Source organism: Delphinus delphis, chromosome 12 (genome assembly GCF_949987515.2).
Source record: "Delphinus delphis chromosome 12, mDelDel1.2, whole genome shotgun sequence".
Classification (NCBI taxonomy): Eukaryota; Metazoa; Chordata; class Mammalia; order Artiodactyla; family Delphinidae; genus Delphinus; species Delphinus delphis.
The window spans coordinates 71,819,966-71,839,414 of record NC_082694.2 but is presented as its reverse complement, the minus strand read 5'-3'; the positions used below and the strand labels follow the sequence as shown (position 1 = coordinate 71,839,414).

Genomic DNA, 19,449 nt, shown 5'->3' with positions numbered 1-19,449 from the left:
GGGAACAATCCAAATGTGCACAGCAAGAAAACGGATAAATTGTGGTAACTTAAAACAATGAAAGCAATAGAACATACACATAACAAGTATGAACCTTAGGAACAATACTGAGTGAAAAAAAAGCAGGTTGCAGAAGAGTACATACAATAAAATACCATTGTATAAAGCTCAAAAACATTACATTATCTAGGCCAATGTGTATATGTGATCATGGTGAAACTCCTTTTTAAAAAGAAAGAGGGAATTCCCTGGTGGTTTAATGGTTAGGACTTGGCGCTTTCACTGAGGTGACCTGGGTTCAATCCGTGGTCAGGGAACTAAGATCCCGCAAGCTGCACGGCGGGGCCAAAATAAAATAAAATAAAATTAAGAATAAAAAATTTAAAAAAAAGAAATGAAGAAATGATAATTTACAACAATCTAGAGATCAGTCACCTCTCGGGTGGAGTCACCTCTATGGAGAAGGATCCAGGAGGGATACACAGGGAGTTTGAATGGTTCCTAGTAACGTTCTGGTTCTTAAATTAGGTCGTAGGTGGTTCACTTTATTATTAAGCCTTCCTACACCTTACATCTATTGCATTTATCAAATAATACCGTACAAGATTTTTTAAAATGTGGGCCCAAAATAGAATTTATAAATAATGTCTTTATGCAAAATATTCTCAATGTAACATTAAACAATAATTTAAAGAATTTAGCTCTTCTCTCCCTGTTTCCCTCTCTCCCCAAACCAACAAATACTGGATTATCTTCTATGATTCCAATGATTATAAATAGTAAAGGCCAAGGAAACATCTTATGTTTGAGAGTTGTCACGGAATCAGATTTGCCGGAAAGAAAAAATTTATGTTCTCGACTGTCCACCAGAAGAAATACAAAGACAACATACACATATGTAAAATCAAGAACATTCCTTTATACCAGCAACAATCACAAAGCAAACACCATCAAAACATTCACAAAAGCCACAACAACCATTAGTGATTTTATTGAAGACTCATTCACAGGATTCTGACCAGCAAAATGAGTATAACATACACCTTGAGTGCGGGACCTACACTGATCTTACTACGGGGTACCCCAGACCCCCTCTTGAGGCTTCACAGTTCTGTGCTTTCACCCCACCTGGACACTTTCTTTAAAAATGGAAGCAGGCCTCAGACTGTCCTCAGCCAATGCTCTCAGGCGACTGGTTCCAGGGGCTCCACTTCATTATCCCAGCAGCTCCTCTAACGCATTTCAATCACAAAGTGGGCCCTCGCTTCTTCCCTACCCCAGCTCCACCTTCATAAACTGTAACAGACCAACAGGAGTCCTCAAGGGTACAAAATATTTCTTTCCAGATGATTTTAAAAGAAAGGGTGAAAAAGATGCACTTGAGCTCTTATGCATCTGAGCTCCTATGGCTGAAACAATTTATCTGCAGATGTGCTCTGACCAGCTACACACTGATCCGTTCGTTATGCTGCAGTGACTGAAGCTTATGACTGTCTGAAGGCAGTGAGAAAAGGTGAATCTATCTGAAGCTGGAATCAGGGCTCTTTCCACTATGCTAAGCTGGTGCTTTAGCCCATAATTATAATAAACTATCTCAGATTCAGTGAAACCTCCAACTTTTTGAAATACTTTCTCTCGCAGATTCTATGCTGGTCTCTAAGACTTGAATCCGGGAGGTGAGGGGAAGAAAAATATCAAAATTAAAGTGACAATTTAAGGGAGTTGATTACTGGGGAAAAAATAGGACATTTTTATGATCCCAACAATGGGGAGTGGGTAACCTATCAGGGAGAAAATCATGAGTGGCAACAGCACAAATCATGCTGTAGGCCTCACCTATGCTTAGCATTATACTAGTAACATCAGGACACACTGAAATGGGGTCCAGAGGGAGTCAAAGCACTTGAAATTTCATTTGAAATTTGCCCAGGGACAGTTTTTAGGAGTACCTGGAACTATGTCAGCCAGAATTTTCTAGGGAAGTGAGAGGGTTAGGTTTATATCCTGGGAGGTCCAACCAACATGAGAACTACTTTCTGTTCTAGGTAGCCCTGGGAGCAGAAGTCAATCGATTTTTTGTCTTCCTTTGAGCTCTGCTGATTCCTGCTCGTTTGGCGTAAAAAGATAGGCTGCAGCAGATGTTCTCCAGCACTCCTCACACTCAACTTTAAGCCAAGAAAAAGATTTATAACAATGCTGAGGTACCTTTTAAGTGCTTCTAAGGGCTTTAACACTGTTTTGGGTAAGGGACAAAAAAACCTCAGAGAAACCATAAAACACAATCCACATGGCACCATAAAATCGCTTTGCACCGGGAATTCTGCCCTTAGACAAAACCACACAGTAATAAATACATAAATAACCACTTTCTGAGCCATCTACCAACGACTGGGCTCTGCTGAGAGTAGGCAATGTCAGCCTGCGGGGAGAGGTGGCCGAGCTAGCCATGGCAAGTTCTTCACCTCCCAGCGACAGTACAAATCCTGGCTGGGGAGCGTCGGAAAACAGATCTTGCTTGTAAAAACCTCATCTGAAAGGCTGTGCAGCAAATATTCTACAAACAAGTATCAGACTATACTGCCAAAATGGTTAGAACAGCCGGTGGCATCTACACTTTGGGCAGTATGTCTCTAAAAGACTTCAAGAGACAGGGCCCCTAAAGTCATTTGACCTACCATCTCTTATGACTATTTCCTGTGTGGCTGTGAAAGTTAAGGGGATGAAGCCTTCGCTATCAGCACAGAGAAGGATCCAGTGGGAGTCTGCAAAGTAAAATAAACACATAGGCAATTTAGAATATCCTGTCTTATTCTATAAAGAAAAATATGACAAATACGACTTTTTTGAGGAAAAGAATGTAGTAGTTGATGAACCTGACCATCACAAGACATTACAGAGAATGGGGAGATGGAGGGACCCAGTATAGACTTAAGGTCAGGTTACATGGCAGCAAGGGGATGCTGATGACAGGCATAGCTAAGGAACATGTATTTTCACCCAGGTTAGGCATTAATCACTCAGTGCTATGCATTTGAGCTTGTGTGTGCATGTGTGCACACAGGTGTTAGGGGTGTACGGTGTTCCTAACTTATATATCAATACATGCTGTTAAGCAGTTTCTCCAGAAACTATGTGAAGTTTGGAACAGCTACTCTTTGGAGGAAACTTCTATATTCCTGAGATCCATACCAGCCTCTAGACACCCAAGGAGGCTGAGCTGACTAGAGGTAGACTAGAATGGCCCAGATAATCCTAAATAGTTTGTTCTGGGGTAACCTAGGGCCACTAGCATAATACATACCTGGACTTTCTCTGGTTCTTTCGAGTCTACTGTGTCTCACCTGTTGACCCTGTAATTTCACTTCTAAAAATCTACACTTTCCAAAAACATGTAAAATATGCAGAGAGGTTTTTATTACGGTTATTTATGATAATGAAAAATTGGAAACCACCTAAATGTCAAAGAAAACATGGCCAAGTAAAATATGGTATTAAAAGAGTAAATCCTCATCACAAGGAAAAAAAGTTTTTTCTATCTATATGAGATGATGGATGTTCAATAACTTACGGTGATTATCATTTCATGATGCATTTAAGTCAAATCATTATGTTGTACACTTTAAATTTATACAGTGCTATATGTCAATTATAGCTCAATAAAACTGGAAGGAGAAATATATATGGTACGCCCAGGATAGACTATTAACCCAGTAAAAATAACTGTTATGAAGTCATATCATAAATTCATGTGTCAAAACAGAAAAATGCTGATGCTACAATGTTAAGGGGGAAAAGATGAAACAAAGTTCTATGTTCAGTGTAGTGGGTGTCCTGAAGACTCAGGCATAAGAAAACCGCCATGCTCTCCATTGGATGGAATACAGGCATGACTCAGTCCCTTGCCACCTAGGAGTACCCTTCATGTCCACAAGTCTGCTGCATATTAAAATGACAATTCCTTTAAGAAATATTCTGTGGGAGTTCCCTGGTGGCCTAGTGGCTAGAATTCTGAGCTTTCACTGCCATGGCCAGGGTTCAGTCCCTGGTCGGGGAACTGAGATCCTACAAGCTGCATAGCCAAAAATAAAAAAGAAAACAACAAGGTCTACTGTATAGCACAGATAACTATATTCAGTGTCCTGTGATAAACCATAGTGGAAAAGAATATTTTTAAAAAAATGTATACATAAAACTCCCACCCACACACACAAAAGAAATATTCTGCAATGCTATGATCTTTATGTTTTAGTGCAACAAGTATATATGAGGTTTTTATGTTATTTCCTTGCAGCTGTTATATATTGCTTCATAACTCTATTTGTTTTTTTCATGTGTACATTTAGGTTTTCCAGCTAGGTTGTAAGTTCCTTAAGGGTAGAACCCATATTTTCCATGTATTTTGGCACCTATAATAGGCCTGGGCATACAATAGGCAATTAATGATACTTTTTAACTATCTAATGAATCACTGAATGGTTGGTACACTTCATTTTCATCACCAGTGAAAGTTACTTAATAGAGGGAGGGGGTGTCAGGTAGAGTCAATTTCTGAATTTTACCTACCATGTAGCATTTCAATAAGAGAGAGGCCAAAAGTCTGCTGGACTGTACTGAGTCTTAGCTTGCCGTTGCAGAGAAGCACGGCTCTTTTTTCTACAACAGGACCTAAAAAATAAGATTTCTTCAAATATAAAAATAAAAGTTGTTAAACTGATTGCAGAAGCAATGGAGTTAACATTTCCTAAGAATAGAATGTGTATTTTTAAAAATTCCTATCTATTACCGCTATCAACTAAACTTCAGTTTTAAAAATAAGGAGCTTTTTGCTGCATCATTTAACACAACTAAAGAATCAGACAAAACACAACCCCTAATTTCCTTTTGCTCTGTTCTTCCCCAGCGTTATGTCCTTATTGCTAGGAACTGGCTTTCCTAGGACGTGACTAATAACACTATAGGATGATGGATGGCAGCCTGAGAGATAAAATCTGATGGTGAGGAACAACTGCTTGGCTGTTGTAGAAACAGGTATACCTTGGAGATACCGCAGGTGTGGTTCCAGACCACTGCAATAAAGCTAGTATCACAATAAAGTGAGCCACATGAAAGTTTTTGGTTTCCTAATGCATATTCTATAGTCCATTTAAGTGTGCAGATGCATATGTCTAATAAAATAATGTACATACCTTAACTTAAAAATGCTTTATTGCTAAAAAATGCTATCATCTGACAATGTAGCGTTGCCACAAACCTTCAATCTGTAAAAAACACAATCTCTCTGAAGTGCAATAAAACTAGGTATGCCTGTATAACTAAGAAGTTTTACGTTTTCTTTATTGGGGGAAAAAATGCCAAGAAAGACTGCCCTAAGTCGTGGAGTAGCAGAGGATTTGCATAAGTAAAATAAACAAACTGTGGTAAAAATTCACTTAGCTTAGAAAAAGTACAAATAACAGTGATTTTTAAATTTTAAAAAGTTATATTAAAAATTAATGCATCTTTGAAAATGTTTGCAACTATCCATACAGAAAGAAAATATAGAACAATTATAGCTCTATTTTAAGACACATTGAGTCCAAAGGTATATTCATAGAACATAGAATAAAAAATGTAACTTCTAATTCTATATTATGAGACAATATCTTCATGTAAGCATTTCTTAAAGTTTTATAAGTTATGTGTCTAACTTATATTCTTGTTAAAGTTATCACTACTCATTTTCTGACTACTAAGAAAAATAATTTCAACGATAAAAGGTAAACTGTACTCCATTTTTGATACGATGAACAGCTCAAAAGATGTATGTCTACTATGTAATAACATTTTAAAAGATAGCACATGAATAAACTGTAAGGGCCATAAGCAACTAATTATTCATCTTAACTCTTATGAAATGTCGCTTCTGATATTATAGGGGGAAAAACTCTTCATTGCTTTTATTTTGTTTTTCTTCTACTTTTCTCATTAAAAAAGATATATATGCTCAACATAAAGAAAACAGAAATTTAAAATGCAGAAAGTAAAGTCCCCAAAATTCTACCTCCAGAAGTACTTACTGATAACAGCTTGGCTGAACTAGCTCATTATAAACTGAGAAAAGGAAGAATTGAAAGGCAAAAAACACATTTCTTTTTACTTAAAAAAAAATGCATTTACAAATATAAATATTTGTAAAAATATTTGTAAAAAAGTATATATTGTTTGATAAAATAATCTATTTAGGGACTTCCCTGGTGGCACAGTAGTTAAGAATCCACCTGCCAATGCAGGCGACACGGGCTTGAGCCCTGGTCCGAGAAGATCCCACATGCCACGGAGCAACTAAGCCCATGCACCACAACTACTGAGCTCGCATGCCACAACTACTGAAGCCTGTGCACCTAGAGCCCGTGCTCTGCAACGAGAAGCCGCCGCAATGAGAAGCCCGAGCACCGCAACAAAGAGTAGCCCCTGCTCGCCGCAACAAGAGAAAGCCTGTGTGCAGTAATGAAGACCCAACGCAGCCAAAAATAAATAAATAAATAATCTATTTAAAGAAAAATAAAATCAAACAATTAGACATTATATCTTTTAGATCGACAAAGGTTTTAGTAAATGCATAGAAAAAAATGGAATAAATACTTCCATTACTAACTATACCTGTGGTTTTCTCTACGGGTTTGGTTATGAAGAATTTTTACTTTCAACATTAAATATTCTTGGGAATTCCCTGTGGTCCAGTGATTAGGACTCTGCGCTTTCACTGCTGAAAGCCCAGGTTCCATCCCTGGTTGGGGAACTAAGATCCCACAAGCCACACAGGATGGCCAAAAAACCCAATAAACAAACATTAAATATGCTTATGCTTACATTCAAAAACCAATAAACATTAAATATACTTAAATATGCTTATATTGGTTAAATTTTTTCTTCAATGAGCATACATTACTTTTGTAATTAGGAAAAAAAAATACTGTGTATCTGTTAAAAAAATTTAAAAAGCTCTGTGTGCTGACAGAGTTCTTGAGACTATGAAACTAAATGGAAAAAGATGAAGAACATTGTATATAGTACCTTACCTTTTGTGTAACAAAAGGAAAAATAAAAATAAATAGTAAGATCTGCTAATATCTGAATAAAGTAATAAAAATAAAAATGGTTACCTATATGAGGTGAAGGGAACAAGCTGAACAAGATGGGGTGAAACTAAGACTTCTCAGTATATACCTTTCTATTGCAAGAATGTTTTGTTTTTTAAAGCAAGTAAATGAATTGCCTATTCAAAAAGAGAAATAAAAAGGGAAAAAAGAAAAAATATTTGAAAAGTCATGGAAGGAAAAAAAAATCCAAACTAGATTTCACACTTATAAAGTACTATAATTTTTAAAAATAAAAAATCTGTTTATTAAAAATACACTGAAAACTTCATGTAGTTAATAAAGCCATTTAAATATTTTGGCTGAAGACAATGTGGGAAAAATCCTCTTCAAAAATCTAGGATTGGGATGTTAAATGTTTATAAATATTTGTTTCAATTAGCTTTGGTACGTAATATAACTAAGATCACTAATGTGCTTGTGAAATTAATTAAAAAAAATTTTTTATATCAGTGACTTAACTGATTTTTAACTGATTTATTTGTGATTTAACCGGTTTGGGGGACAATTTAGGAATTTGAATAAGAAGTAGGTATTAGATGATATTAAGTAATTATTGTTAATGTTATCAAGTATGGTAATGGTACAGTGATAATTAAAGAAAATGTGCTTACACTTTAGAACAACATCCCAAAATACTTATGGGTGAAACACCATGATGCCTCTACTTAGAAAAATATTTTAGGAAACAAAAAAAAGAAGCAATTATGGTAAAATGTTAACAACCATTAAATCCAGGTGATAGATATAGATAGGGTTTCATTAGGTATTCTTTCTATATGTTTACAATTTTTTCGTAATTAAAAATATATTTTATGTGTTTGAAATTTTTTATACTAAAAAAATTTTAGGGCTTCCCTGGTGGCGCAGTGGTTGAGAGTCCGCCTGCCGATGCAGGGGACACGGGTTTGTGCCCCGGTCCGGGAAGATCCCACATGCCGCGGAGTGGCTAGGCCCGTGAGCCATGGCCGCTGAGCCTGTGCATCCGGAGCCTGTGCTCTGCAACGGGAGAGGCCACAGCAGTGAGAAGCCCATATACCGCAAAAAAAAATAATAATGTAAAAACAATATAGTAAAATAATTCAAGAAAATCTAGACTATTACATATATATCAATTTCTATAATATAAAAAAAGCTCTTTTAAACTGATAATAGGAAAAAATGAGCAAAACGCAATTCACATTCAGTTGGCCAAAAAACATGACAACATACTCAAATTCACTAATAGTAAAGGAAATACAAATTAATAAAAGTGAAATACCACTTTGCACTCATCAGATTGGTAAGGAAGTGAGGAAAAGGACAGTCTCATTGGTCGCTGATGGACATGTGATGATGCACTGTTTAGTAAAAAATCTTTGAAAGGCAATCTGTCCACTCTATATATATGTGTCCACTCTATATATATGTGTGTATATATATACTCTTCAAACTTGCACTTCCACTTCTGGGAACCAAGCCAACAGAAATAAAAGTATGAATACAAATAGATACATATGAGAATACTATTGCAGCACCATTTGGAGTGCCTAAGAACTGAAAACAAAGTGAATGTCCATCAGCAAGGGAAAGGCTGAATAAACAAGCACACTCCCAACATGAAGTAAAGAATGCACCATATGACCCCATTTTTGTAAAACAATGACAAAGTCACCACCAACACCCCCCGCACCTATATACCTACGTATACAAAGACCTGTGTAAGATTATATGAGCGTGAAGTAAAATATGAAAGGATCCACATTAAGCTGCTAGTTAAAGTGGGTTACAGGGAGGAGGAGCAGGGCCAAGTGTGACGGGAAAGGATAGTGTTCATGATAAAAACAGATATAGTATGATCCCACTATATAATATTTTATGTTTGCGTATACAGGCATAAACAGATGCATTAAAAATTTTTAATGACTATAACCTCTCTTAACAGCATATTATAAGATGCTGTTATAATCTTATGCTGTTATGCTATTATAAGCTCTCTTATAAATAGAAGAGTGTCTGTGATTGCATAAGGAAAAGGTTTTCGCAATGAAACAGCATGAATTAAAATTTTTTTCTAAACATAGCGTGCCACAATGAGTGCAATCATTCATGTCTTCACACCATGCACATGATAAAATCACGGTGTATACTGGTATGTGTGCCCATCCAACCAACCTGGAAAGGTATAACAACTTGCCTGAATATAACATGTCCAGATCAGTGAAGTTCAACTAGAATACTATACTTCCTCATCAATAAATTTCTCTTGCAGTACCTACTGGCTGCAGGAGCCAGTGGTAGCTCCTCAAAGGAGAAGTTACCTGGCAAGTGATGTGAACGTAAGGCACATTCTGAGAGAGTGGATACACTGGAGAGGATTTCTTTCCATTATGTAGAAAGTCTGTGAGTTCAGAAAGACGCTGCTGCACTTCAATCAGGTTCCTAGATAAAATTTCCAGTATCTTAGATAGCTGATAATTTTCATTTTCCACTTGTAAGTTAGGAGGTCCCGCGGTACTGTTGTGGTCTGGTGTGCCGCTGGGTCCGGGCAGTGTTACCGACTGGTTAACAGGCCCGGCATCTAGAGTTTCTAGGGCTGTGGAGCCATCACAGATACTGGATGGAGGACTTCTGATTTCTTGAATAAGTGTTCTTCCAGGCCTTCCACTTTGACTGCTGCTATTAGCTGTTAACAAGATCCCTCCGTTTTGGTGACAAAAATCTGGGGAAAGACTTTCAATTAGCTTTTTTCTATTTGCTTTATTTAACAGAGTACTGAAAGCAGAGTGACCACTCTGGTTTTCACTCGGTGTCACTGGAGAGCCTTCTTCCAACATAACTTCTCTAACAATCAAACGAATCATATACTGATCAGACTTTGAAGAAAGAAGAAATGCCGCATCAGTGGATTTCTGTTTTCCTATCAAAATTAACAATAATTTATCTGTCAAGAAACATATGCCTTTTGGTCTTTCATTACTCTCTAACTGAATTTGCTGGATGTTTGGCATAAATGATGGAACGACAGAATAGATAAAAATTATATTACACGTATTGGAAGCCACTGCGACTACCTGTGCTTTAAGATTAAACGCCATTAGATCAGGAACCAGAATGCCCGGGATGGTGACTTTTCTGTTCTGGGTAACCTCCTTCTCAAAGGTCAAGAGGACCAAGTGTGAAGAATCCAGGCCAGTTCCTGTCAAGTAGTCCTTTTTTCTTAGACAAATAAGAGAACTAGCCTCAGATTTAGATCCATCAAAGTGTATATGAGTTAGATCCAGAGGATCAGAAAAGGATGAAGAAAAGGGAGAAACTGGTGTTTCAGAATTTGTTTCAGAGGAAACTTCGTCAATAACTGGTAAAGTATACAGACAAGTGCCTTCACTACTAGGGGGAACATCAAAGGTTCCAGATGCATTTAAGCCACAAATCTTATCTAGTGGAAGCTCAGTGGCTATAGCGACCTGTGAGTCCACAGTGGCTCCGATTGAGCGCACGTAGCTGGCCACATCAAACACTGGGCAGAAGGAGCACCTGTGAAGAGTCTTCTGAGCACTGTCCCAAATATAAGAATGCACGCTACTGCCTACTGCCACCACCAGCCTCTGGCCATCCGGGGTCCAACATGCACAGTGAATGAGGCCTTGGGTGCTGATGTCCACTTTGACCTGGGAACTGTCCCAGTGAACATTATGGAAAACGGAGACATCCTGTGCAGTCAACACAGTCAGGACAGCACTTTTTGGGTGCCACACACAGCCCTGGGGAAGGACAGGGAGTGACTGTCTAATCTCACAGGTCTGAGACATCAGCCATTTGCTTGTCTCCGTAGTGCTAGGACACAGCTGCCACACAATGACATGCTTCTTGTGCTGGACAGCGAGCAGAGCAGGCGTGTCAGCTGTACCAGGTGGGGCCCAGGACACCCGATACACATGTTCAAATTGTCCAATGACCGCTGAGTCCCCAAACTTGGCCTCTCCACCGTGAAGGTGTAAATCGGTCAGGACTACCTGATTCCCATCAGTCCAGGCAAGGCCGTGAATTGGGTGTATTGCTTGATACAACGCATTCAGTCCAGTCCTGAGAAGTTTTCCTCTTCCCAACTCCATCCTTTCTGATAAAGGTTATCTGAAATAATTAGGAAGTTATACCATAAGAATATAGTCAGACAAATTCAGGATGCAGTACATTCTACAAGACAACTGGCTTAGCCCTTTCACAGGTCATTATTGTGAGAGGATAAAAGGATGGGAGGAATTTGACAGATTAAAAGACTGCCTGGCAGTGCTGAGAAATTATTTTTCCTGCAAAATAAGGTCAAACTTTTGAAACCTAATGAATAAAATGTTTTAGTAAAATTTTAATAATGGGGATGAAATTTCAGATTTTGTTATTGTTCCACAGGTTCATTCTATGACTGCCTCTGTGGAATACTGGTTTGTTTGTTAATTTTTTAAAATTCATTTTATTTATTTAGGCTGCATTGGGTCTTTGTTGCTGCGCTGTGGCGAGCGGGGGCCGCCCCTCATTGCAGTGCCCAGGCTTCTTCTCATTGCAGTGGCTTCTCTTGCTGTGGAGCACGGGCTCTAGGTGCATGGGCTTCAGTAGTTGTGGCATGTGGGCTCAGTAGTTGTGGCTTGCGGGCTCTAGAGCACAGGTTCAGTAGTTGTGGCACATGCGCTTAGCTGCTCCGTGGCATGTGGGATCTTCCCGGACGAGGGATCGAACCTGTGTCCCCTGCATCGGCAGGTGGATTCTCAACCACTGTGCCACAAGGGAAGCCATACTGGTTTTTAACAGTTGGTGATTTATGCAGCCAAACGTATATTTGGGGCACCTCTAGTTCAAACTTCCTTGATCACAGAACTGGGATACTAAAAATCAGCAATACAGGCAAAATAGTAACGCTTATGGTAGCAGTTTCTGGTTCAAAATTCTGAGCCACTCATAGGAAATCAGGTAAACAAAAAAGGCTTACTAACCCTGTGTCTCCGTAAGTTACTGTAATCACAGTTTTTTACTGTAGCCTCACTATGATACTATGATGAATTAGAAAGAGCCAATAAAATATGCAAGATGCACATAAGGCCAGAAATGAGTCAACTCATCATGGAGTTGATCAATACTATAGATGGCTGCCTCTAGTCCTTCTGTAAACAGAGTATGTAACAATTACATATATAATAAGATCATAAGTGTGCATACAGATTAAAATCTTGTAAAGTTAAATGTCAAAACCTAATTACAAAATGCATCATATTATTTGAAAGAGTGATAATTTTTATTGCAATTAAGGATCCAAGATATTTTAAAAGACTCTCATTTTTAAGGCTTTCAAATAACTTTAATTCATGTATATTTTTCTTTTAGATTGCTTACATCTGACTCTTGTCAGTATGCTTTATTTCATTTCCTTCCTAACACTGAAGGGAAAGCAAAAGGCAACACTTAAACTCCCGTTTGTCACCAGTTTAAAATATGGTAGAGCCTTACTAACTTCCATCAATTTCGATGGTAAAATTTTGGGGTTAGCCTTTCTGTGAAATGTGAGACATGTCAAAACTGAGGAAATCAGGATGACATTCTTATTGAATATGAAAAAACAGACCATATTCTATAAACACATCCAGATACTATCTGAATTTGCTGGGCAAATTAGAAGGAAAGAAAGGGAATAAACATGTCCAGTATGTGCCACACATGGTGCTGGTCACCTAGAATCCGATACAACCCTTGTAACAGTCCTGTGAGGGTAGCACTGTTATTCTTAGGTGAGAGACAACAGATCTGAAGCTCTAAAAAGTTAAGAAACTTGCCCTTCATATCTTATAACAAAACACCTTCCAGATAGATTAAAGATCCAAATGTGCAAAACAAAAATTAAGAGATCTAAAAGAAAGACTTTTTACACTACTATAGAAATACTCAAACATGTATATGTATGTGTATAAGGATTTACTATAGCATTTTTTGTAACAGAAAAACCTAAATGTACATCAACATGGAAATAAATAAAAAAATAAGGAAGCTCCATGAGTAGTGATATGGAAAAATCCCTCCCCCCAAAAAAAGCAGTGAAATTCACAAGATAACATGTTTAGTAAGCTACTATTTATGGGAAAAAAATCCACCTCTATATGTCCATATACATGTGTTTGTATATATTTACATAAAGATGCAGAAAAAGATCAGAAATAACACATACCAAACTGTTCACAGTACATACTGAGATGGAGTGAGATGGCAGAAGAGAGAAGGTGGGACCCTCTTTACTTATTTCTGTATTTTTTGGAAAGACTGTTTTTATAATAAGTATATATTCAAATAGCCCTTTTCTAATTGAAAAAACAAACTAAAGATTCAAATGTACAAAATACTTAATTTACAAAAAGTTCTTGGGACTTCCCTGGTGGTAAAGTGGTTAAGAATCTGCCTGCCAATACAGGGGCCATGGGTTCGAGCCCTGGTCCGGGAAGATCCCACACGCTGGGGAGCAACTAAGCCCGTGCCTCACAACTACTAAGCCTGTGCTCTAGAGCCCGCGAGCCACAATTACTGAGACCACGTGCCACAACTACTGAAGCTTGCGTGCCTAGAGGCTGTGCTCTGCAACAAGAGAAGTCACCACAATGAGATGCCCACGCACAGCAACAAAGAGTAGCCCTTGCTCGCTGCAATTAGGGAAAGCCCCTGCACAGCAATGAAGACCCAACGCAGCCAAAAATAAATAAATAAATAAATAAGTAAAAAGTTCTTTTAAGCCAGTTAAAACGACAAAATTTTAAGTGGCCAAAGAATATCAACAGGCAATTTACAAAACAATTATGATGATCAATAAACATATTCTAAATGATGTTTAATCTTATTAGTTATCAAAGAATTGTCTAAACTTGCAGTGTCCATTTCTTCACCACTCATTCTCTTCTTAACCCACCCCAAATTGACTCCATTCCCAACTCTTCTCCAAAACAACTCTCACCAACCCACCAGTGCTATCCACGTCACTGAATCCGATGGACATTTTTCAACCTTGTTTTATTGTACTTAGTAAATGTCAAAGACAGAACTTGAGAAGCTGCCTTCAGACCCTAAATCCAAAGAAATGTATTCTTCACCAAACTGGAGGATTTGCTTTTAACTTATCTGCAAATTTTTTCTCATTCCTCTTTGCTAGCTTCATCCCTACTCTTAGAATCTTTTACTAAGAGAGAATGGTCTGTTATACTTCTTCTTTTTTTTTTTTCTGTTATACTTCTTACACATGAGGTCAGGTTAAGTGGTTCTACAGTGGCTTGCTAAATGGAAAAATATGTCTTCTGACATTACTAATGAAGAAAACTGCCATCTCAAACCCGCTGGTCTTGTATAAGATAATATATGCTTTTCCCTAATACCTACTTATGCACTTTAAAAAAAAAAGACTTTTATTGATAAATAATGCATGATACATTTTCCTGGAAGAGAAAATTCCTAACGGGCCAGTTACATCAAAAGCAATTTATATGATATGTTTTAGGCCACCCAAGTCAGTCTAATGTCATTGAGGATGTGTATGGCTAGGGTTAGCATAGCGTAAGGATTTGTAAATAAAGGACAAAAAACTTGACAATAAAGTTACTGAGATGTTTTAGAAGAATTAATTTTAATATTTTCATCTTTACTAACAAGAAGCAATTTGGTAAAAAACTAAAAATAGAGTTACCATATGATCCTGCAATCCCACTCCTGGGCATATATCCAAAGAAAACTCTAATTCAAAAGGATACATGCAACTCAATGTTCACTGCAGCACTATTTACAATAGCCAAGATGTGGAAGCAACGTAAATGCCCGACAGATGAATGGATAAAGATGTGGTACATATATACAATGGAGTATTAGCCATAAAAAAGAATGAAATAATGCCTCTGCCAACAGTATGGATGGACCTAGAGATTATCATACTAAGTAAGGTAAGCGAGACAGGAAATGACAAATATATGATATCACTTATATGTGGAATCTAAAAAAAAAAAGATAGAAATGAATTTATCTACAAAACAGAAATAGACCCACAGATACAGAAACTTATGGTTACCAAAGGGGAAAGGACGGGGTGTGGGGTGGGGGGTGGGGTTTAAATTAGGAGGTTGGGATTAACGTATATATACAACTATATATACTATATATATTGATGTAAGATGTTATGGAAGGGATTCCCTGGTGGCGCAGTGGTTAAGAATCCACCTGCCCATGCAGGGGACACGGGTTCAACCCCTGGTCCGGGAAGGTCCCACATGCCGCGGAGCAACTGTGCCCGTGCGCCACAACTATTGAGTCTGCGCTCTAGAGCCCGCGAGCCACAACTCCTGAGAACACGTGCCACAACTACTTAAGCCCGCACGCCTAGAGCCCGTGCTCCGCAACAAGAGAAGCCACCACAATGAGAAACCCGCGCACTGCAACGAAGAGTAGCCCCCACTCGCCACAACTAGAGAAAGCCCACGCGCAGCAACGAAGAACCTACACAGCCAAGAAAAAAAAAATATGTTATGGAAAAACCCGAACGTTTTGGCCAACCCAATAAAATAGGTAACCAACAAGGACCTACTGTGTAGCACAGGGAACTATACTCTATATTCTGTAATAACCTATAAAGGAAAAGAATCTGAAAAAAATATATATATAATATATATATATTATATATATATATATATATATATATATATATACACTGAATCACTGTGCTGTACACCTGAAACTAACACAACATTGTAAATCAAATATACTTCAATAAAATTAAATTAAAAAATAAAAATTATGAAAAATTTCCTCAAAAACCCAATGATAATTACAAAAATCTCTTCCAATCCCTTCTACTCCCATTATTAGTCAGGGTCCTGACCACCTCTTCCTTTGTAGTAGGGTAGTACAAGAAGTCCTCTTCATTTCAGTCTCTTCTTTCCCACAGAGCCTGGACTCTGTGTGTTGGGTAGAATTATCTTGAGAAAAGTCACAGCTCTGGTAATTTTGCATTTGTGCTCAAATACCTTTGATGAGTCTCCACAGTCTGTGTATATAAAAGTTCTTCCAAAATGTTTAAGCAAAGCACTGAAGGCCTTAAATTATCTTATATTGCTATACCTTTCCAACCTTATCTCCCTGATCATAAAAGCCCTGCTGAATAATTTGGAATTTAGAGGAACCAGCACACATTCATGCAACAATGTGCAGAATGGACGTGAGAAACTAGGAAGCTGACAAGTTTAATAATGGGCCATGGAATAGTTTGAATATCAGGATGAGAAAGTGAGCCAAGTTTGTAGCTACCTCAGTAGAGAAAGAGGGCCAGATTCAAGCGATATTTCTAAGGCAGATAAAATTGATATCAAGTAGGGTAAGTGGTGAGGAAGAAAGGAGAATTAAAGATAACATGCAAATTTTTAGCTTGGGAAATTGCTGAACCATTAATCAGAGATAAAGAAGACAGAGACTGTTTCAAAGGTAAGAACAGTGTGTAGTGTGTGATAAGCTTAGTATTAGATGTGCTTCATTTAAGATGTTTATAGGGTAGCACTGCACCTCAGGCAGTCAGAGGTAAGGACTTGGGAGTCACTGTTATAGAGTTGGTAGTTAAAAAGATCAGAGAACCAAGAGGACAAAGGCTGAAATGACCTTCTGGTGCTCCCCAATTATTTTGTATGCTTTAAAATATTTACAATTTGCCTGAAGCTAACTGTATACCTGTTGGTCTCTCAACCCTCAGACTATAAGATTTCTCAAATCAGGAGCCCTGGTTGTTTTAGGAAGAGAAAATCTGACTATATTAATTCAGGGGAGAGGTGGTCAGAACGAGGATCTGGTGCTCAGTCTATGGCCATTTAATTCTTCTGTTTTTAATCTTCTTTAAAGACAACTTATAGTGAGAATCAAGGGGCTCAGGTGAAATGGAGCACTTCCAGTAGGTTTAAAGTTACATACTCCCCAACTTGTTTTTCTAAATTTATTGTGTTTTCACTATAAAATAATTCCAAGTTCTTTACACTTATTAATGTTTTTTTGTTTTATTTATTTATTTATTTGGCTGCATTGTGTATTCGTTGCTGTACACAGGCTTTCTTTAGTTGCGGCTAGCAGGGGCTACTCTTTGTTGTGATGTGCGGGCTTCTCATTGTGGTAGCTTCTCTTGTTGCGGAGCACGGGCTCTAGGCGCACGGGCTTCAGTAGTTGTGGCTTGCAGTCTCTAAAGCGCAGGCTCAGTAGTTGTGGTGCACGGGCTTAGTTGCTCCGCAGCATGTGGGATCTTCCCGGACCAGGGATCGAACCCGTGTCCCCTGCATTGGCAGGTGGATTCTTAACCACTGCGCCATCAGGGAAGCCCTTATTATTGTTTTAAATTAACATACAAGAAAGGTCAAAAGGACCTAGAGACTGTCATACTGAGTGAAGTAAGTCAGACAGAGAAAGACAAATCCCCATATGATATCGCTTATATGTTGGATCTTAAAAAATGGTACAAATGAACTTATTTACAAAACAGAAATAGAGTCACAGATGTAGAAAACAAACATGGTTACCAGGGAGGAAAGGGGGGAGGGGAAGGGATAAATTGGGAGATTGGGATTGACATATACACACTACCATGTATAAAACAGATAACTAATAAGGATTTACTGTATAGCACAGGGAACTCTACTCAGTACTCTGTAATGACCTATATGGGAAAAGAATCTAAAAAAAGAGCGGATACATGTTATGTGTATAACTGATGCATTTTGCTGTACAGCAGAAACTAACACAACACTTTAAATCAAGTACATTCCAATAAAAAATTTTTAAAAAGGTCAAAAGGTAAATTCACACACAAAAAAACATTCATCCAAAGAAAATTATGACTACATCCCTCCAGATATTTTTCTATGCAGTTTGGGTTAAACTTTTTCAGTCATACTGTACAATTACATATCACGATCTTTTCACTTTACATTATATATTAGGATTTCCCCATGTTATTTAAAGACTTTATAAATTATTTTTAGAAGCCACTTAATATTCACTTTTCCTTACTGTTGGGGAAGTTCCATAATTTTTCCTTACTGGTGAGATACCCGGTTAGAGCTAACTTTATCCTTTTATAAATAACGCTGGGATAAAGGTGTTTATGCATAAAGCATGTTTTTCATTTTGAATGGCTTCCTTAGGATATATTCCCATAAGTTTCACTCGTGAGTCATAGGGAATATACTCTCTGGTTTAAACCCACCCTCTGCTCGTCCGCATCCGCCAGCCCTCGCACGCGGCCCCCCACCATTCTCTCCATCCTCTCCGCACATGTGACACTTCCTCTTCTCCCCCCTCCCCTAAAGTGCCTGTCCTTCCACCTCTCTCCCCGCCCACCTACAGCCTCCCCACAACAGCCAGGCCGGGAAGCAGTGGAGACAAAAATACCTTTGGTCTCACTGCCCCACCGAAAATCAGTCTCCCCTGGGCCGTACCTGCTCACACACCGCGGATCCGAAGCCCTGAGCGGGGACCGGAAGCATCGGCTCCCAGGCCCCTGATAGGTGAGCGGTGGCTGGGCAAGCTCGGCAATGACCCTTGCCTATTGGCTATTGCTTGTGTCCCGTTATGAGACGGTCTTTCCCATTGGCCAATAAGCTCGGGCTTTGCCGCACGGACCTCTGGGAGTTGTATTCCCCGTGAAACGCCACCGAAGGTAAGCCTGCTACAATTTCTCCCTTGAAAGGTACAGAGCCTTCCCCCACTTCTCATCGGTTCTCTTAGTCTAAGGAGTCCGGGAGCCCTAAAGTCAACACGGCTTCTTAACCTTTTTAGGGGTGCGGGGGTTGTTGGGGGAAGGAGTCGAGGACCTCTAAAATAAGATAAAATCTCCTCAGAAAAATGTTCTTTTCCGTACACAAAATACTGAAGCCGTTCCATGGACCTGTGCTAATTACAAACCGTTATTCTACACTTACCCCCAAAGTGCCTGACCATGGCCACAGTTCAAGAAGCTAGTGCTTCACTAGGCTTAAGACCGGCTATACCCCTGGGAGACCCTGGGCCACGCCTTGGGGCCGCCCATGGGGAATTTCAGATCCTGACCCTCACAGTACAGTTGAGCATCATGTTTCTTGAACACACAGCCAACCCTCCTTCAGCGATGCTGATAACCTGAAGTTTCTGCCCCGACCATCTGGGAGACAAGGAGAACACCTCTAGGGCCCACTCTTCTTTGCTCAGGCTTTTCTCCCCATGCCTATCTTCCAGCACCATAGCTGGAAGAATCATACCTTCATATCAATTTTTGCAACAATGCATGAAGAATGAGAAAAAGAGAGAGAAAGTC

At 38.8% G+C, this 19,449-nt stretch overlaps 1 protein-coding gene across 3 annotated transcripts; it reads right to left on the bottom strand.

Annotated features, from left to right (window-relative positions):
• Nucleotides 1-35: 35 nt before the first annotated feature.
• WDCP (WD repeat and coiled coil containing) lies at nucleotides 36-18,632 on the bottom strand. Of its 3 annotated transcripts, none has more exons than XM_060027028.1 (4): nucleotides 18,596-18,632; nucleotides 9,437-11,249; nucleotides 4,564-4,681; nucleotides 36-2,762 (listed from the first exon to the last, which is right to left on the bottom strand). In XM_060027028.1, the coding sequence occupies exons 2-4, from the start codon at nucleotides 11,228-11,230 to the stop codon at nucleotides 2,641-2,643; spliced, it is 2,034 nt and encodes a 677-aa protein (XP_059883011.1). In that variant the 5' UTR covers nucleotides 11,231-11,249; nucleotides 18,596-18,632; the 3' UTR covers nucleotides 36-2,640. The 3 variants fall into 3 exon arrangements, with proteins under 3 accessions (XP_059883011.1, XP_059883010.1, XP_059883012.1); XM_060027027.1 differs by having other exon boundaries at nucleotides 18,549-18,623; XM_060027029.1 differs by lacking the exon at nucleotides 4,564-4,681 and having other exon boundaries at nucleotides 18,549-18,623.
• Between the last annotated feature and the right edge of the window lie 817 nt (nucleotides 18,633-19,449).

Excerpts from the sequence above, each read along its gene's own strand:
- WDCP (XM_060027028.1), bottom strand. The coding sequence starts at position 11,230 with ATGGAGTTGGGAAGAGGAAAACTTCTCAGGACTGGACTGAATGCGTTG. Across the intron at positions 4,682-9,436 it reads ACGTTCACATCACTTGCCAG|AAATCTTATTTTTTAGGTCC; the intron begins GTAACTTCTCCT and ends TTATATTTGAAG. Across the intron at positions 2,763-4,563 it reads TCTTATTGAAATGCTACATG|ACTCCCACTGGATCCTTCTC; the intron begins GTAGGTAAAATT and ends TTTACTTTGCAG.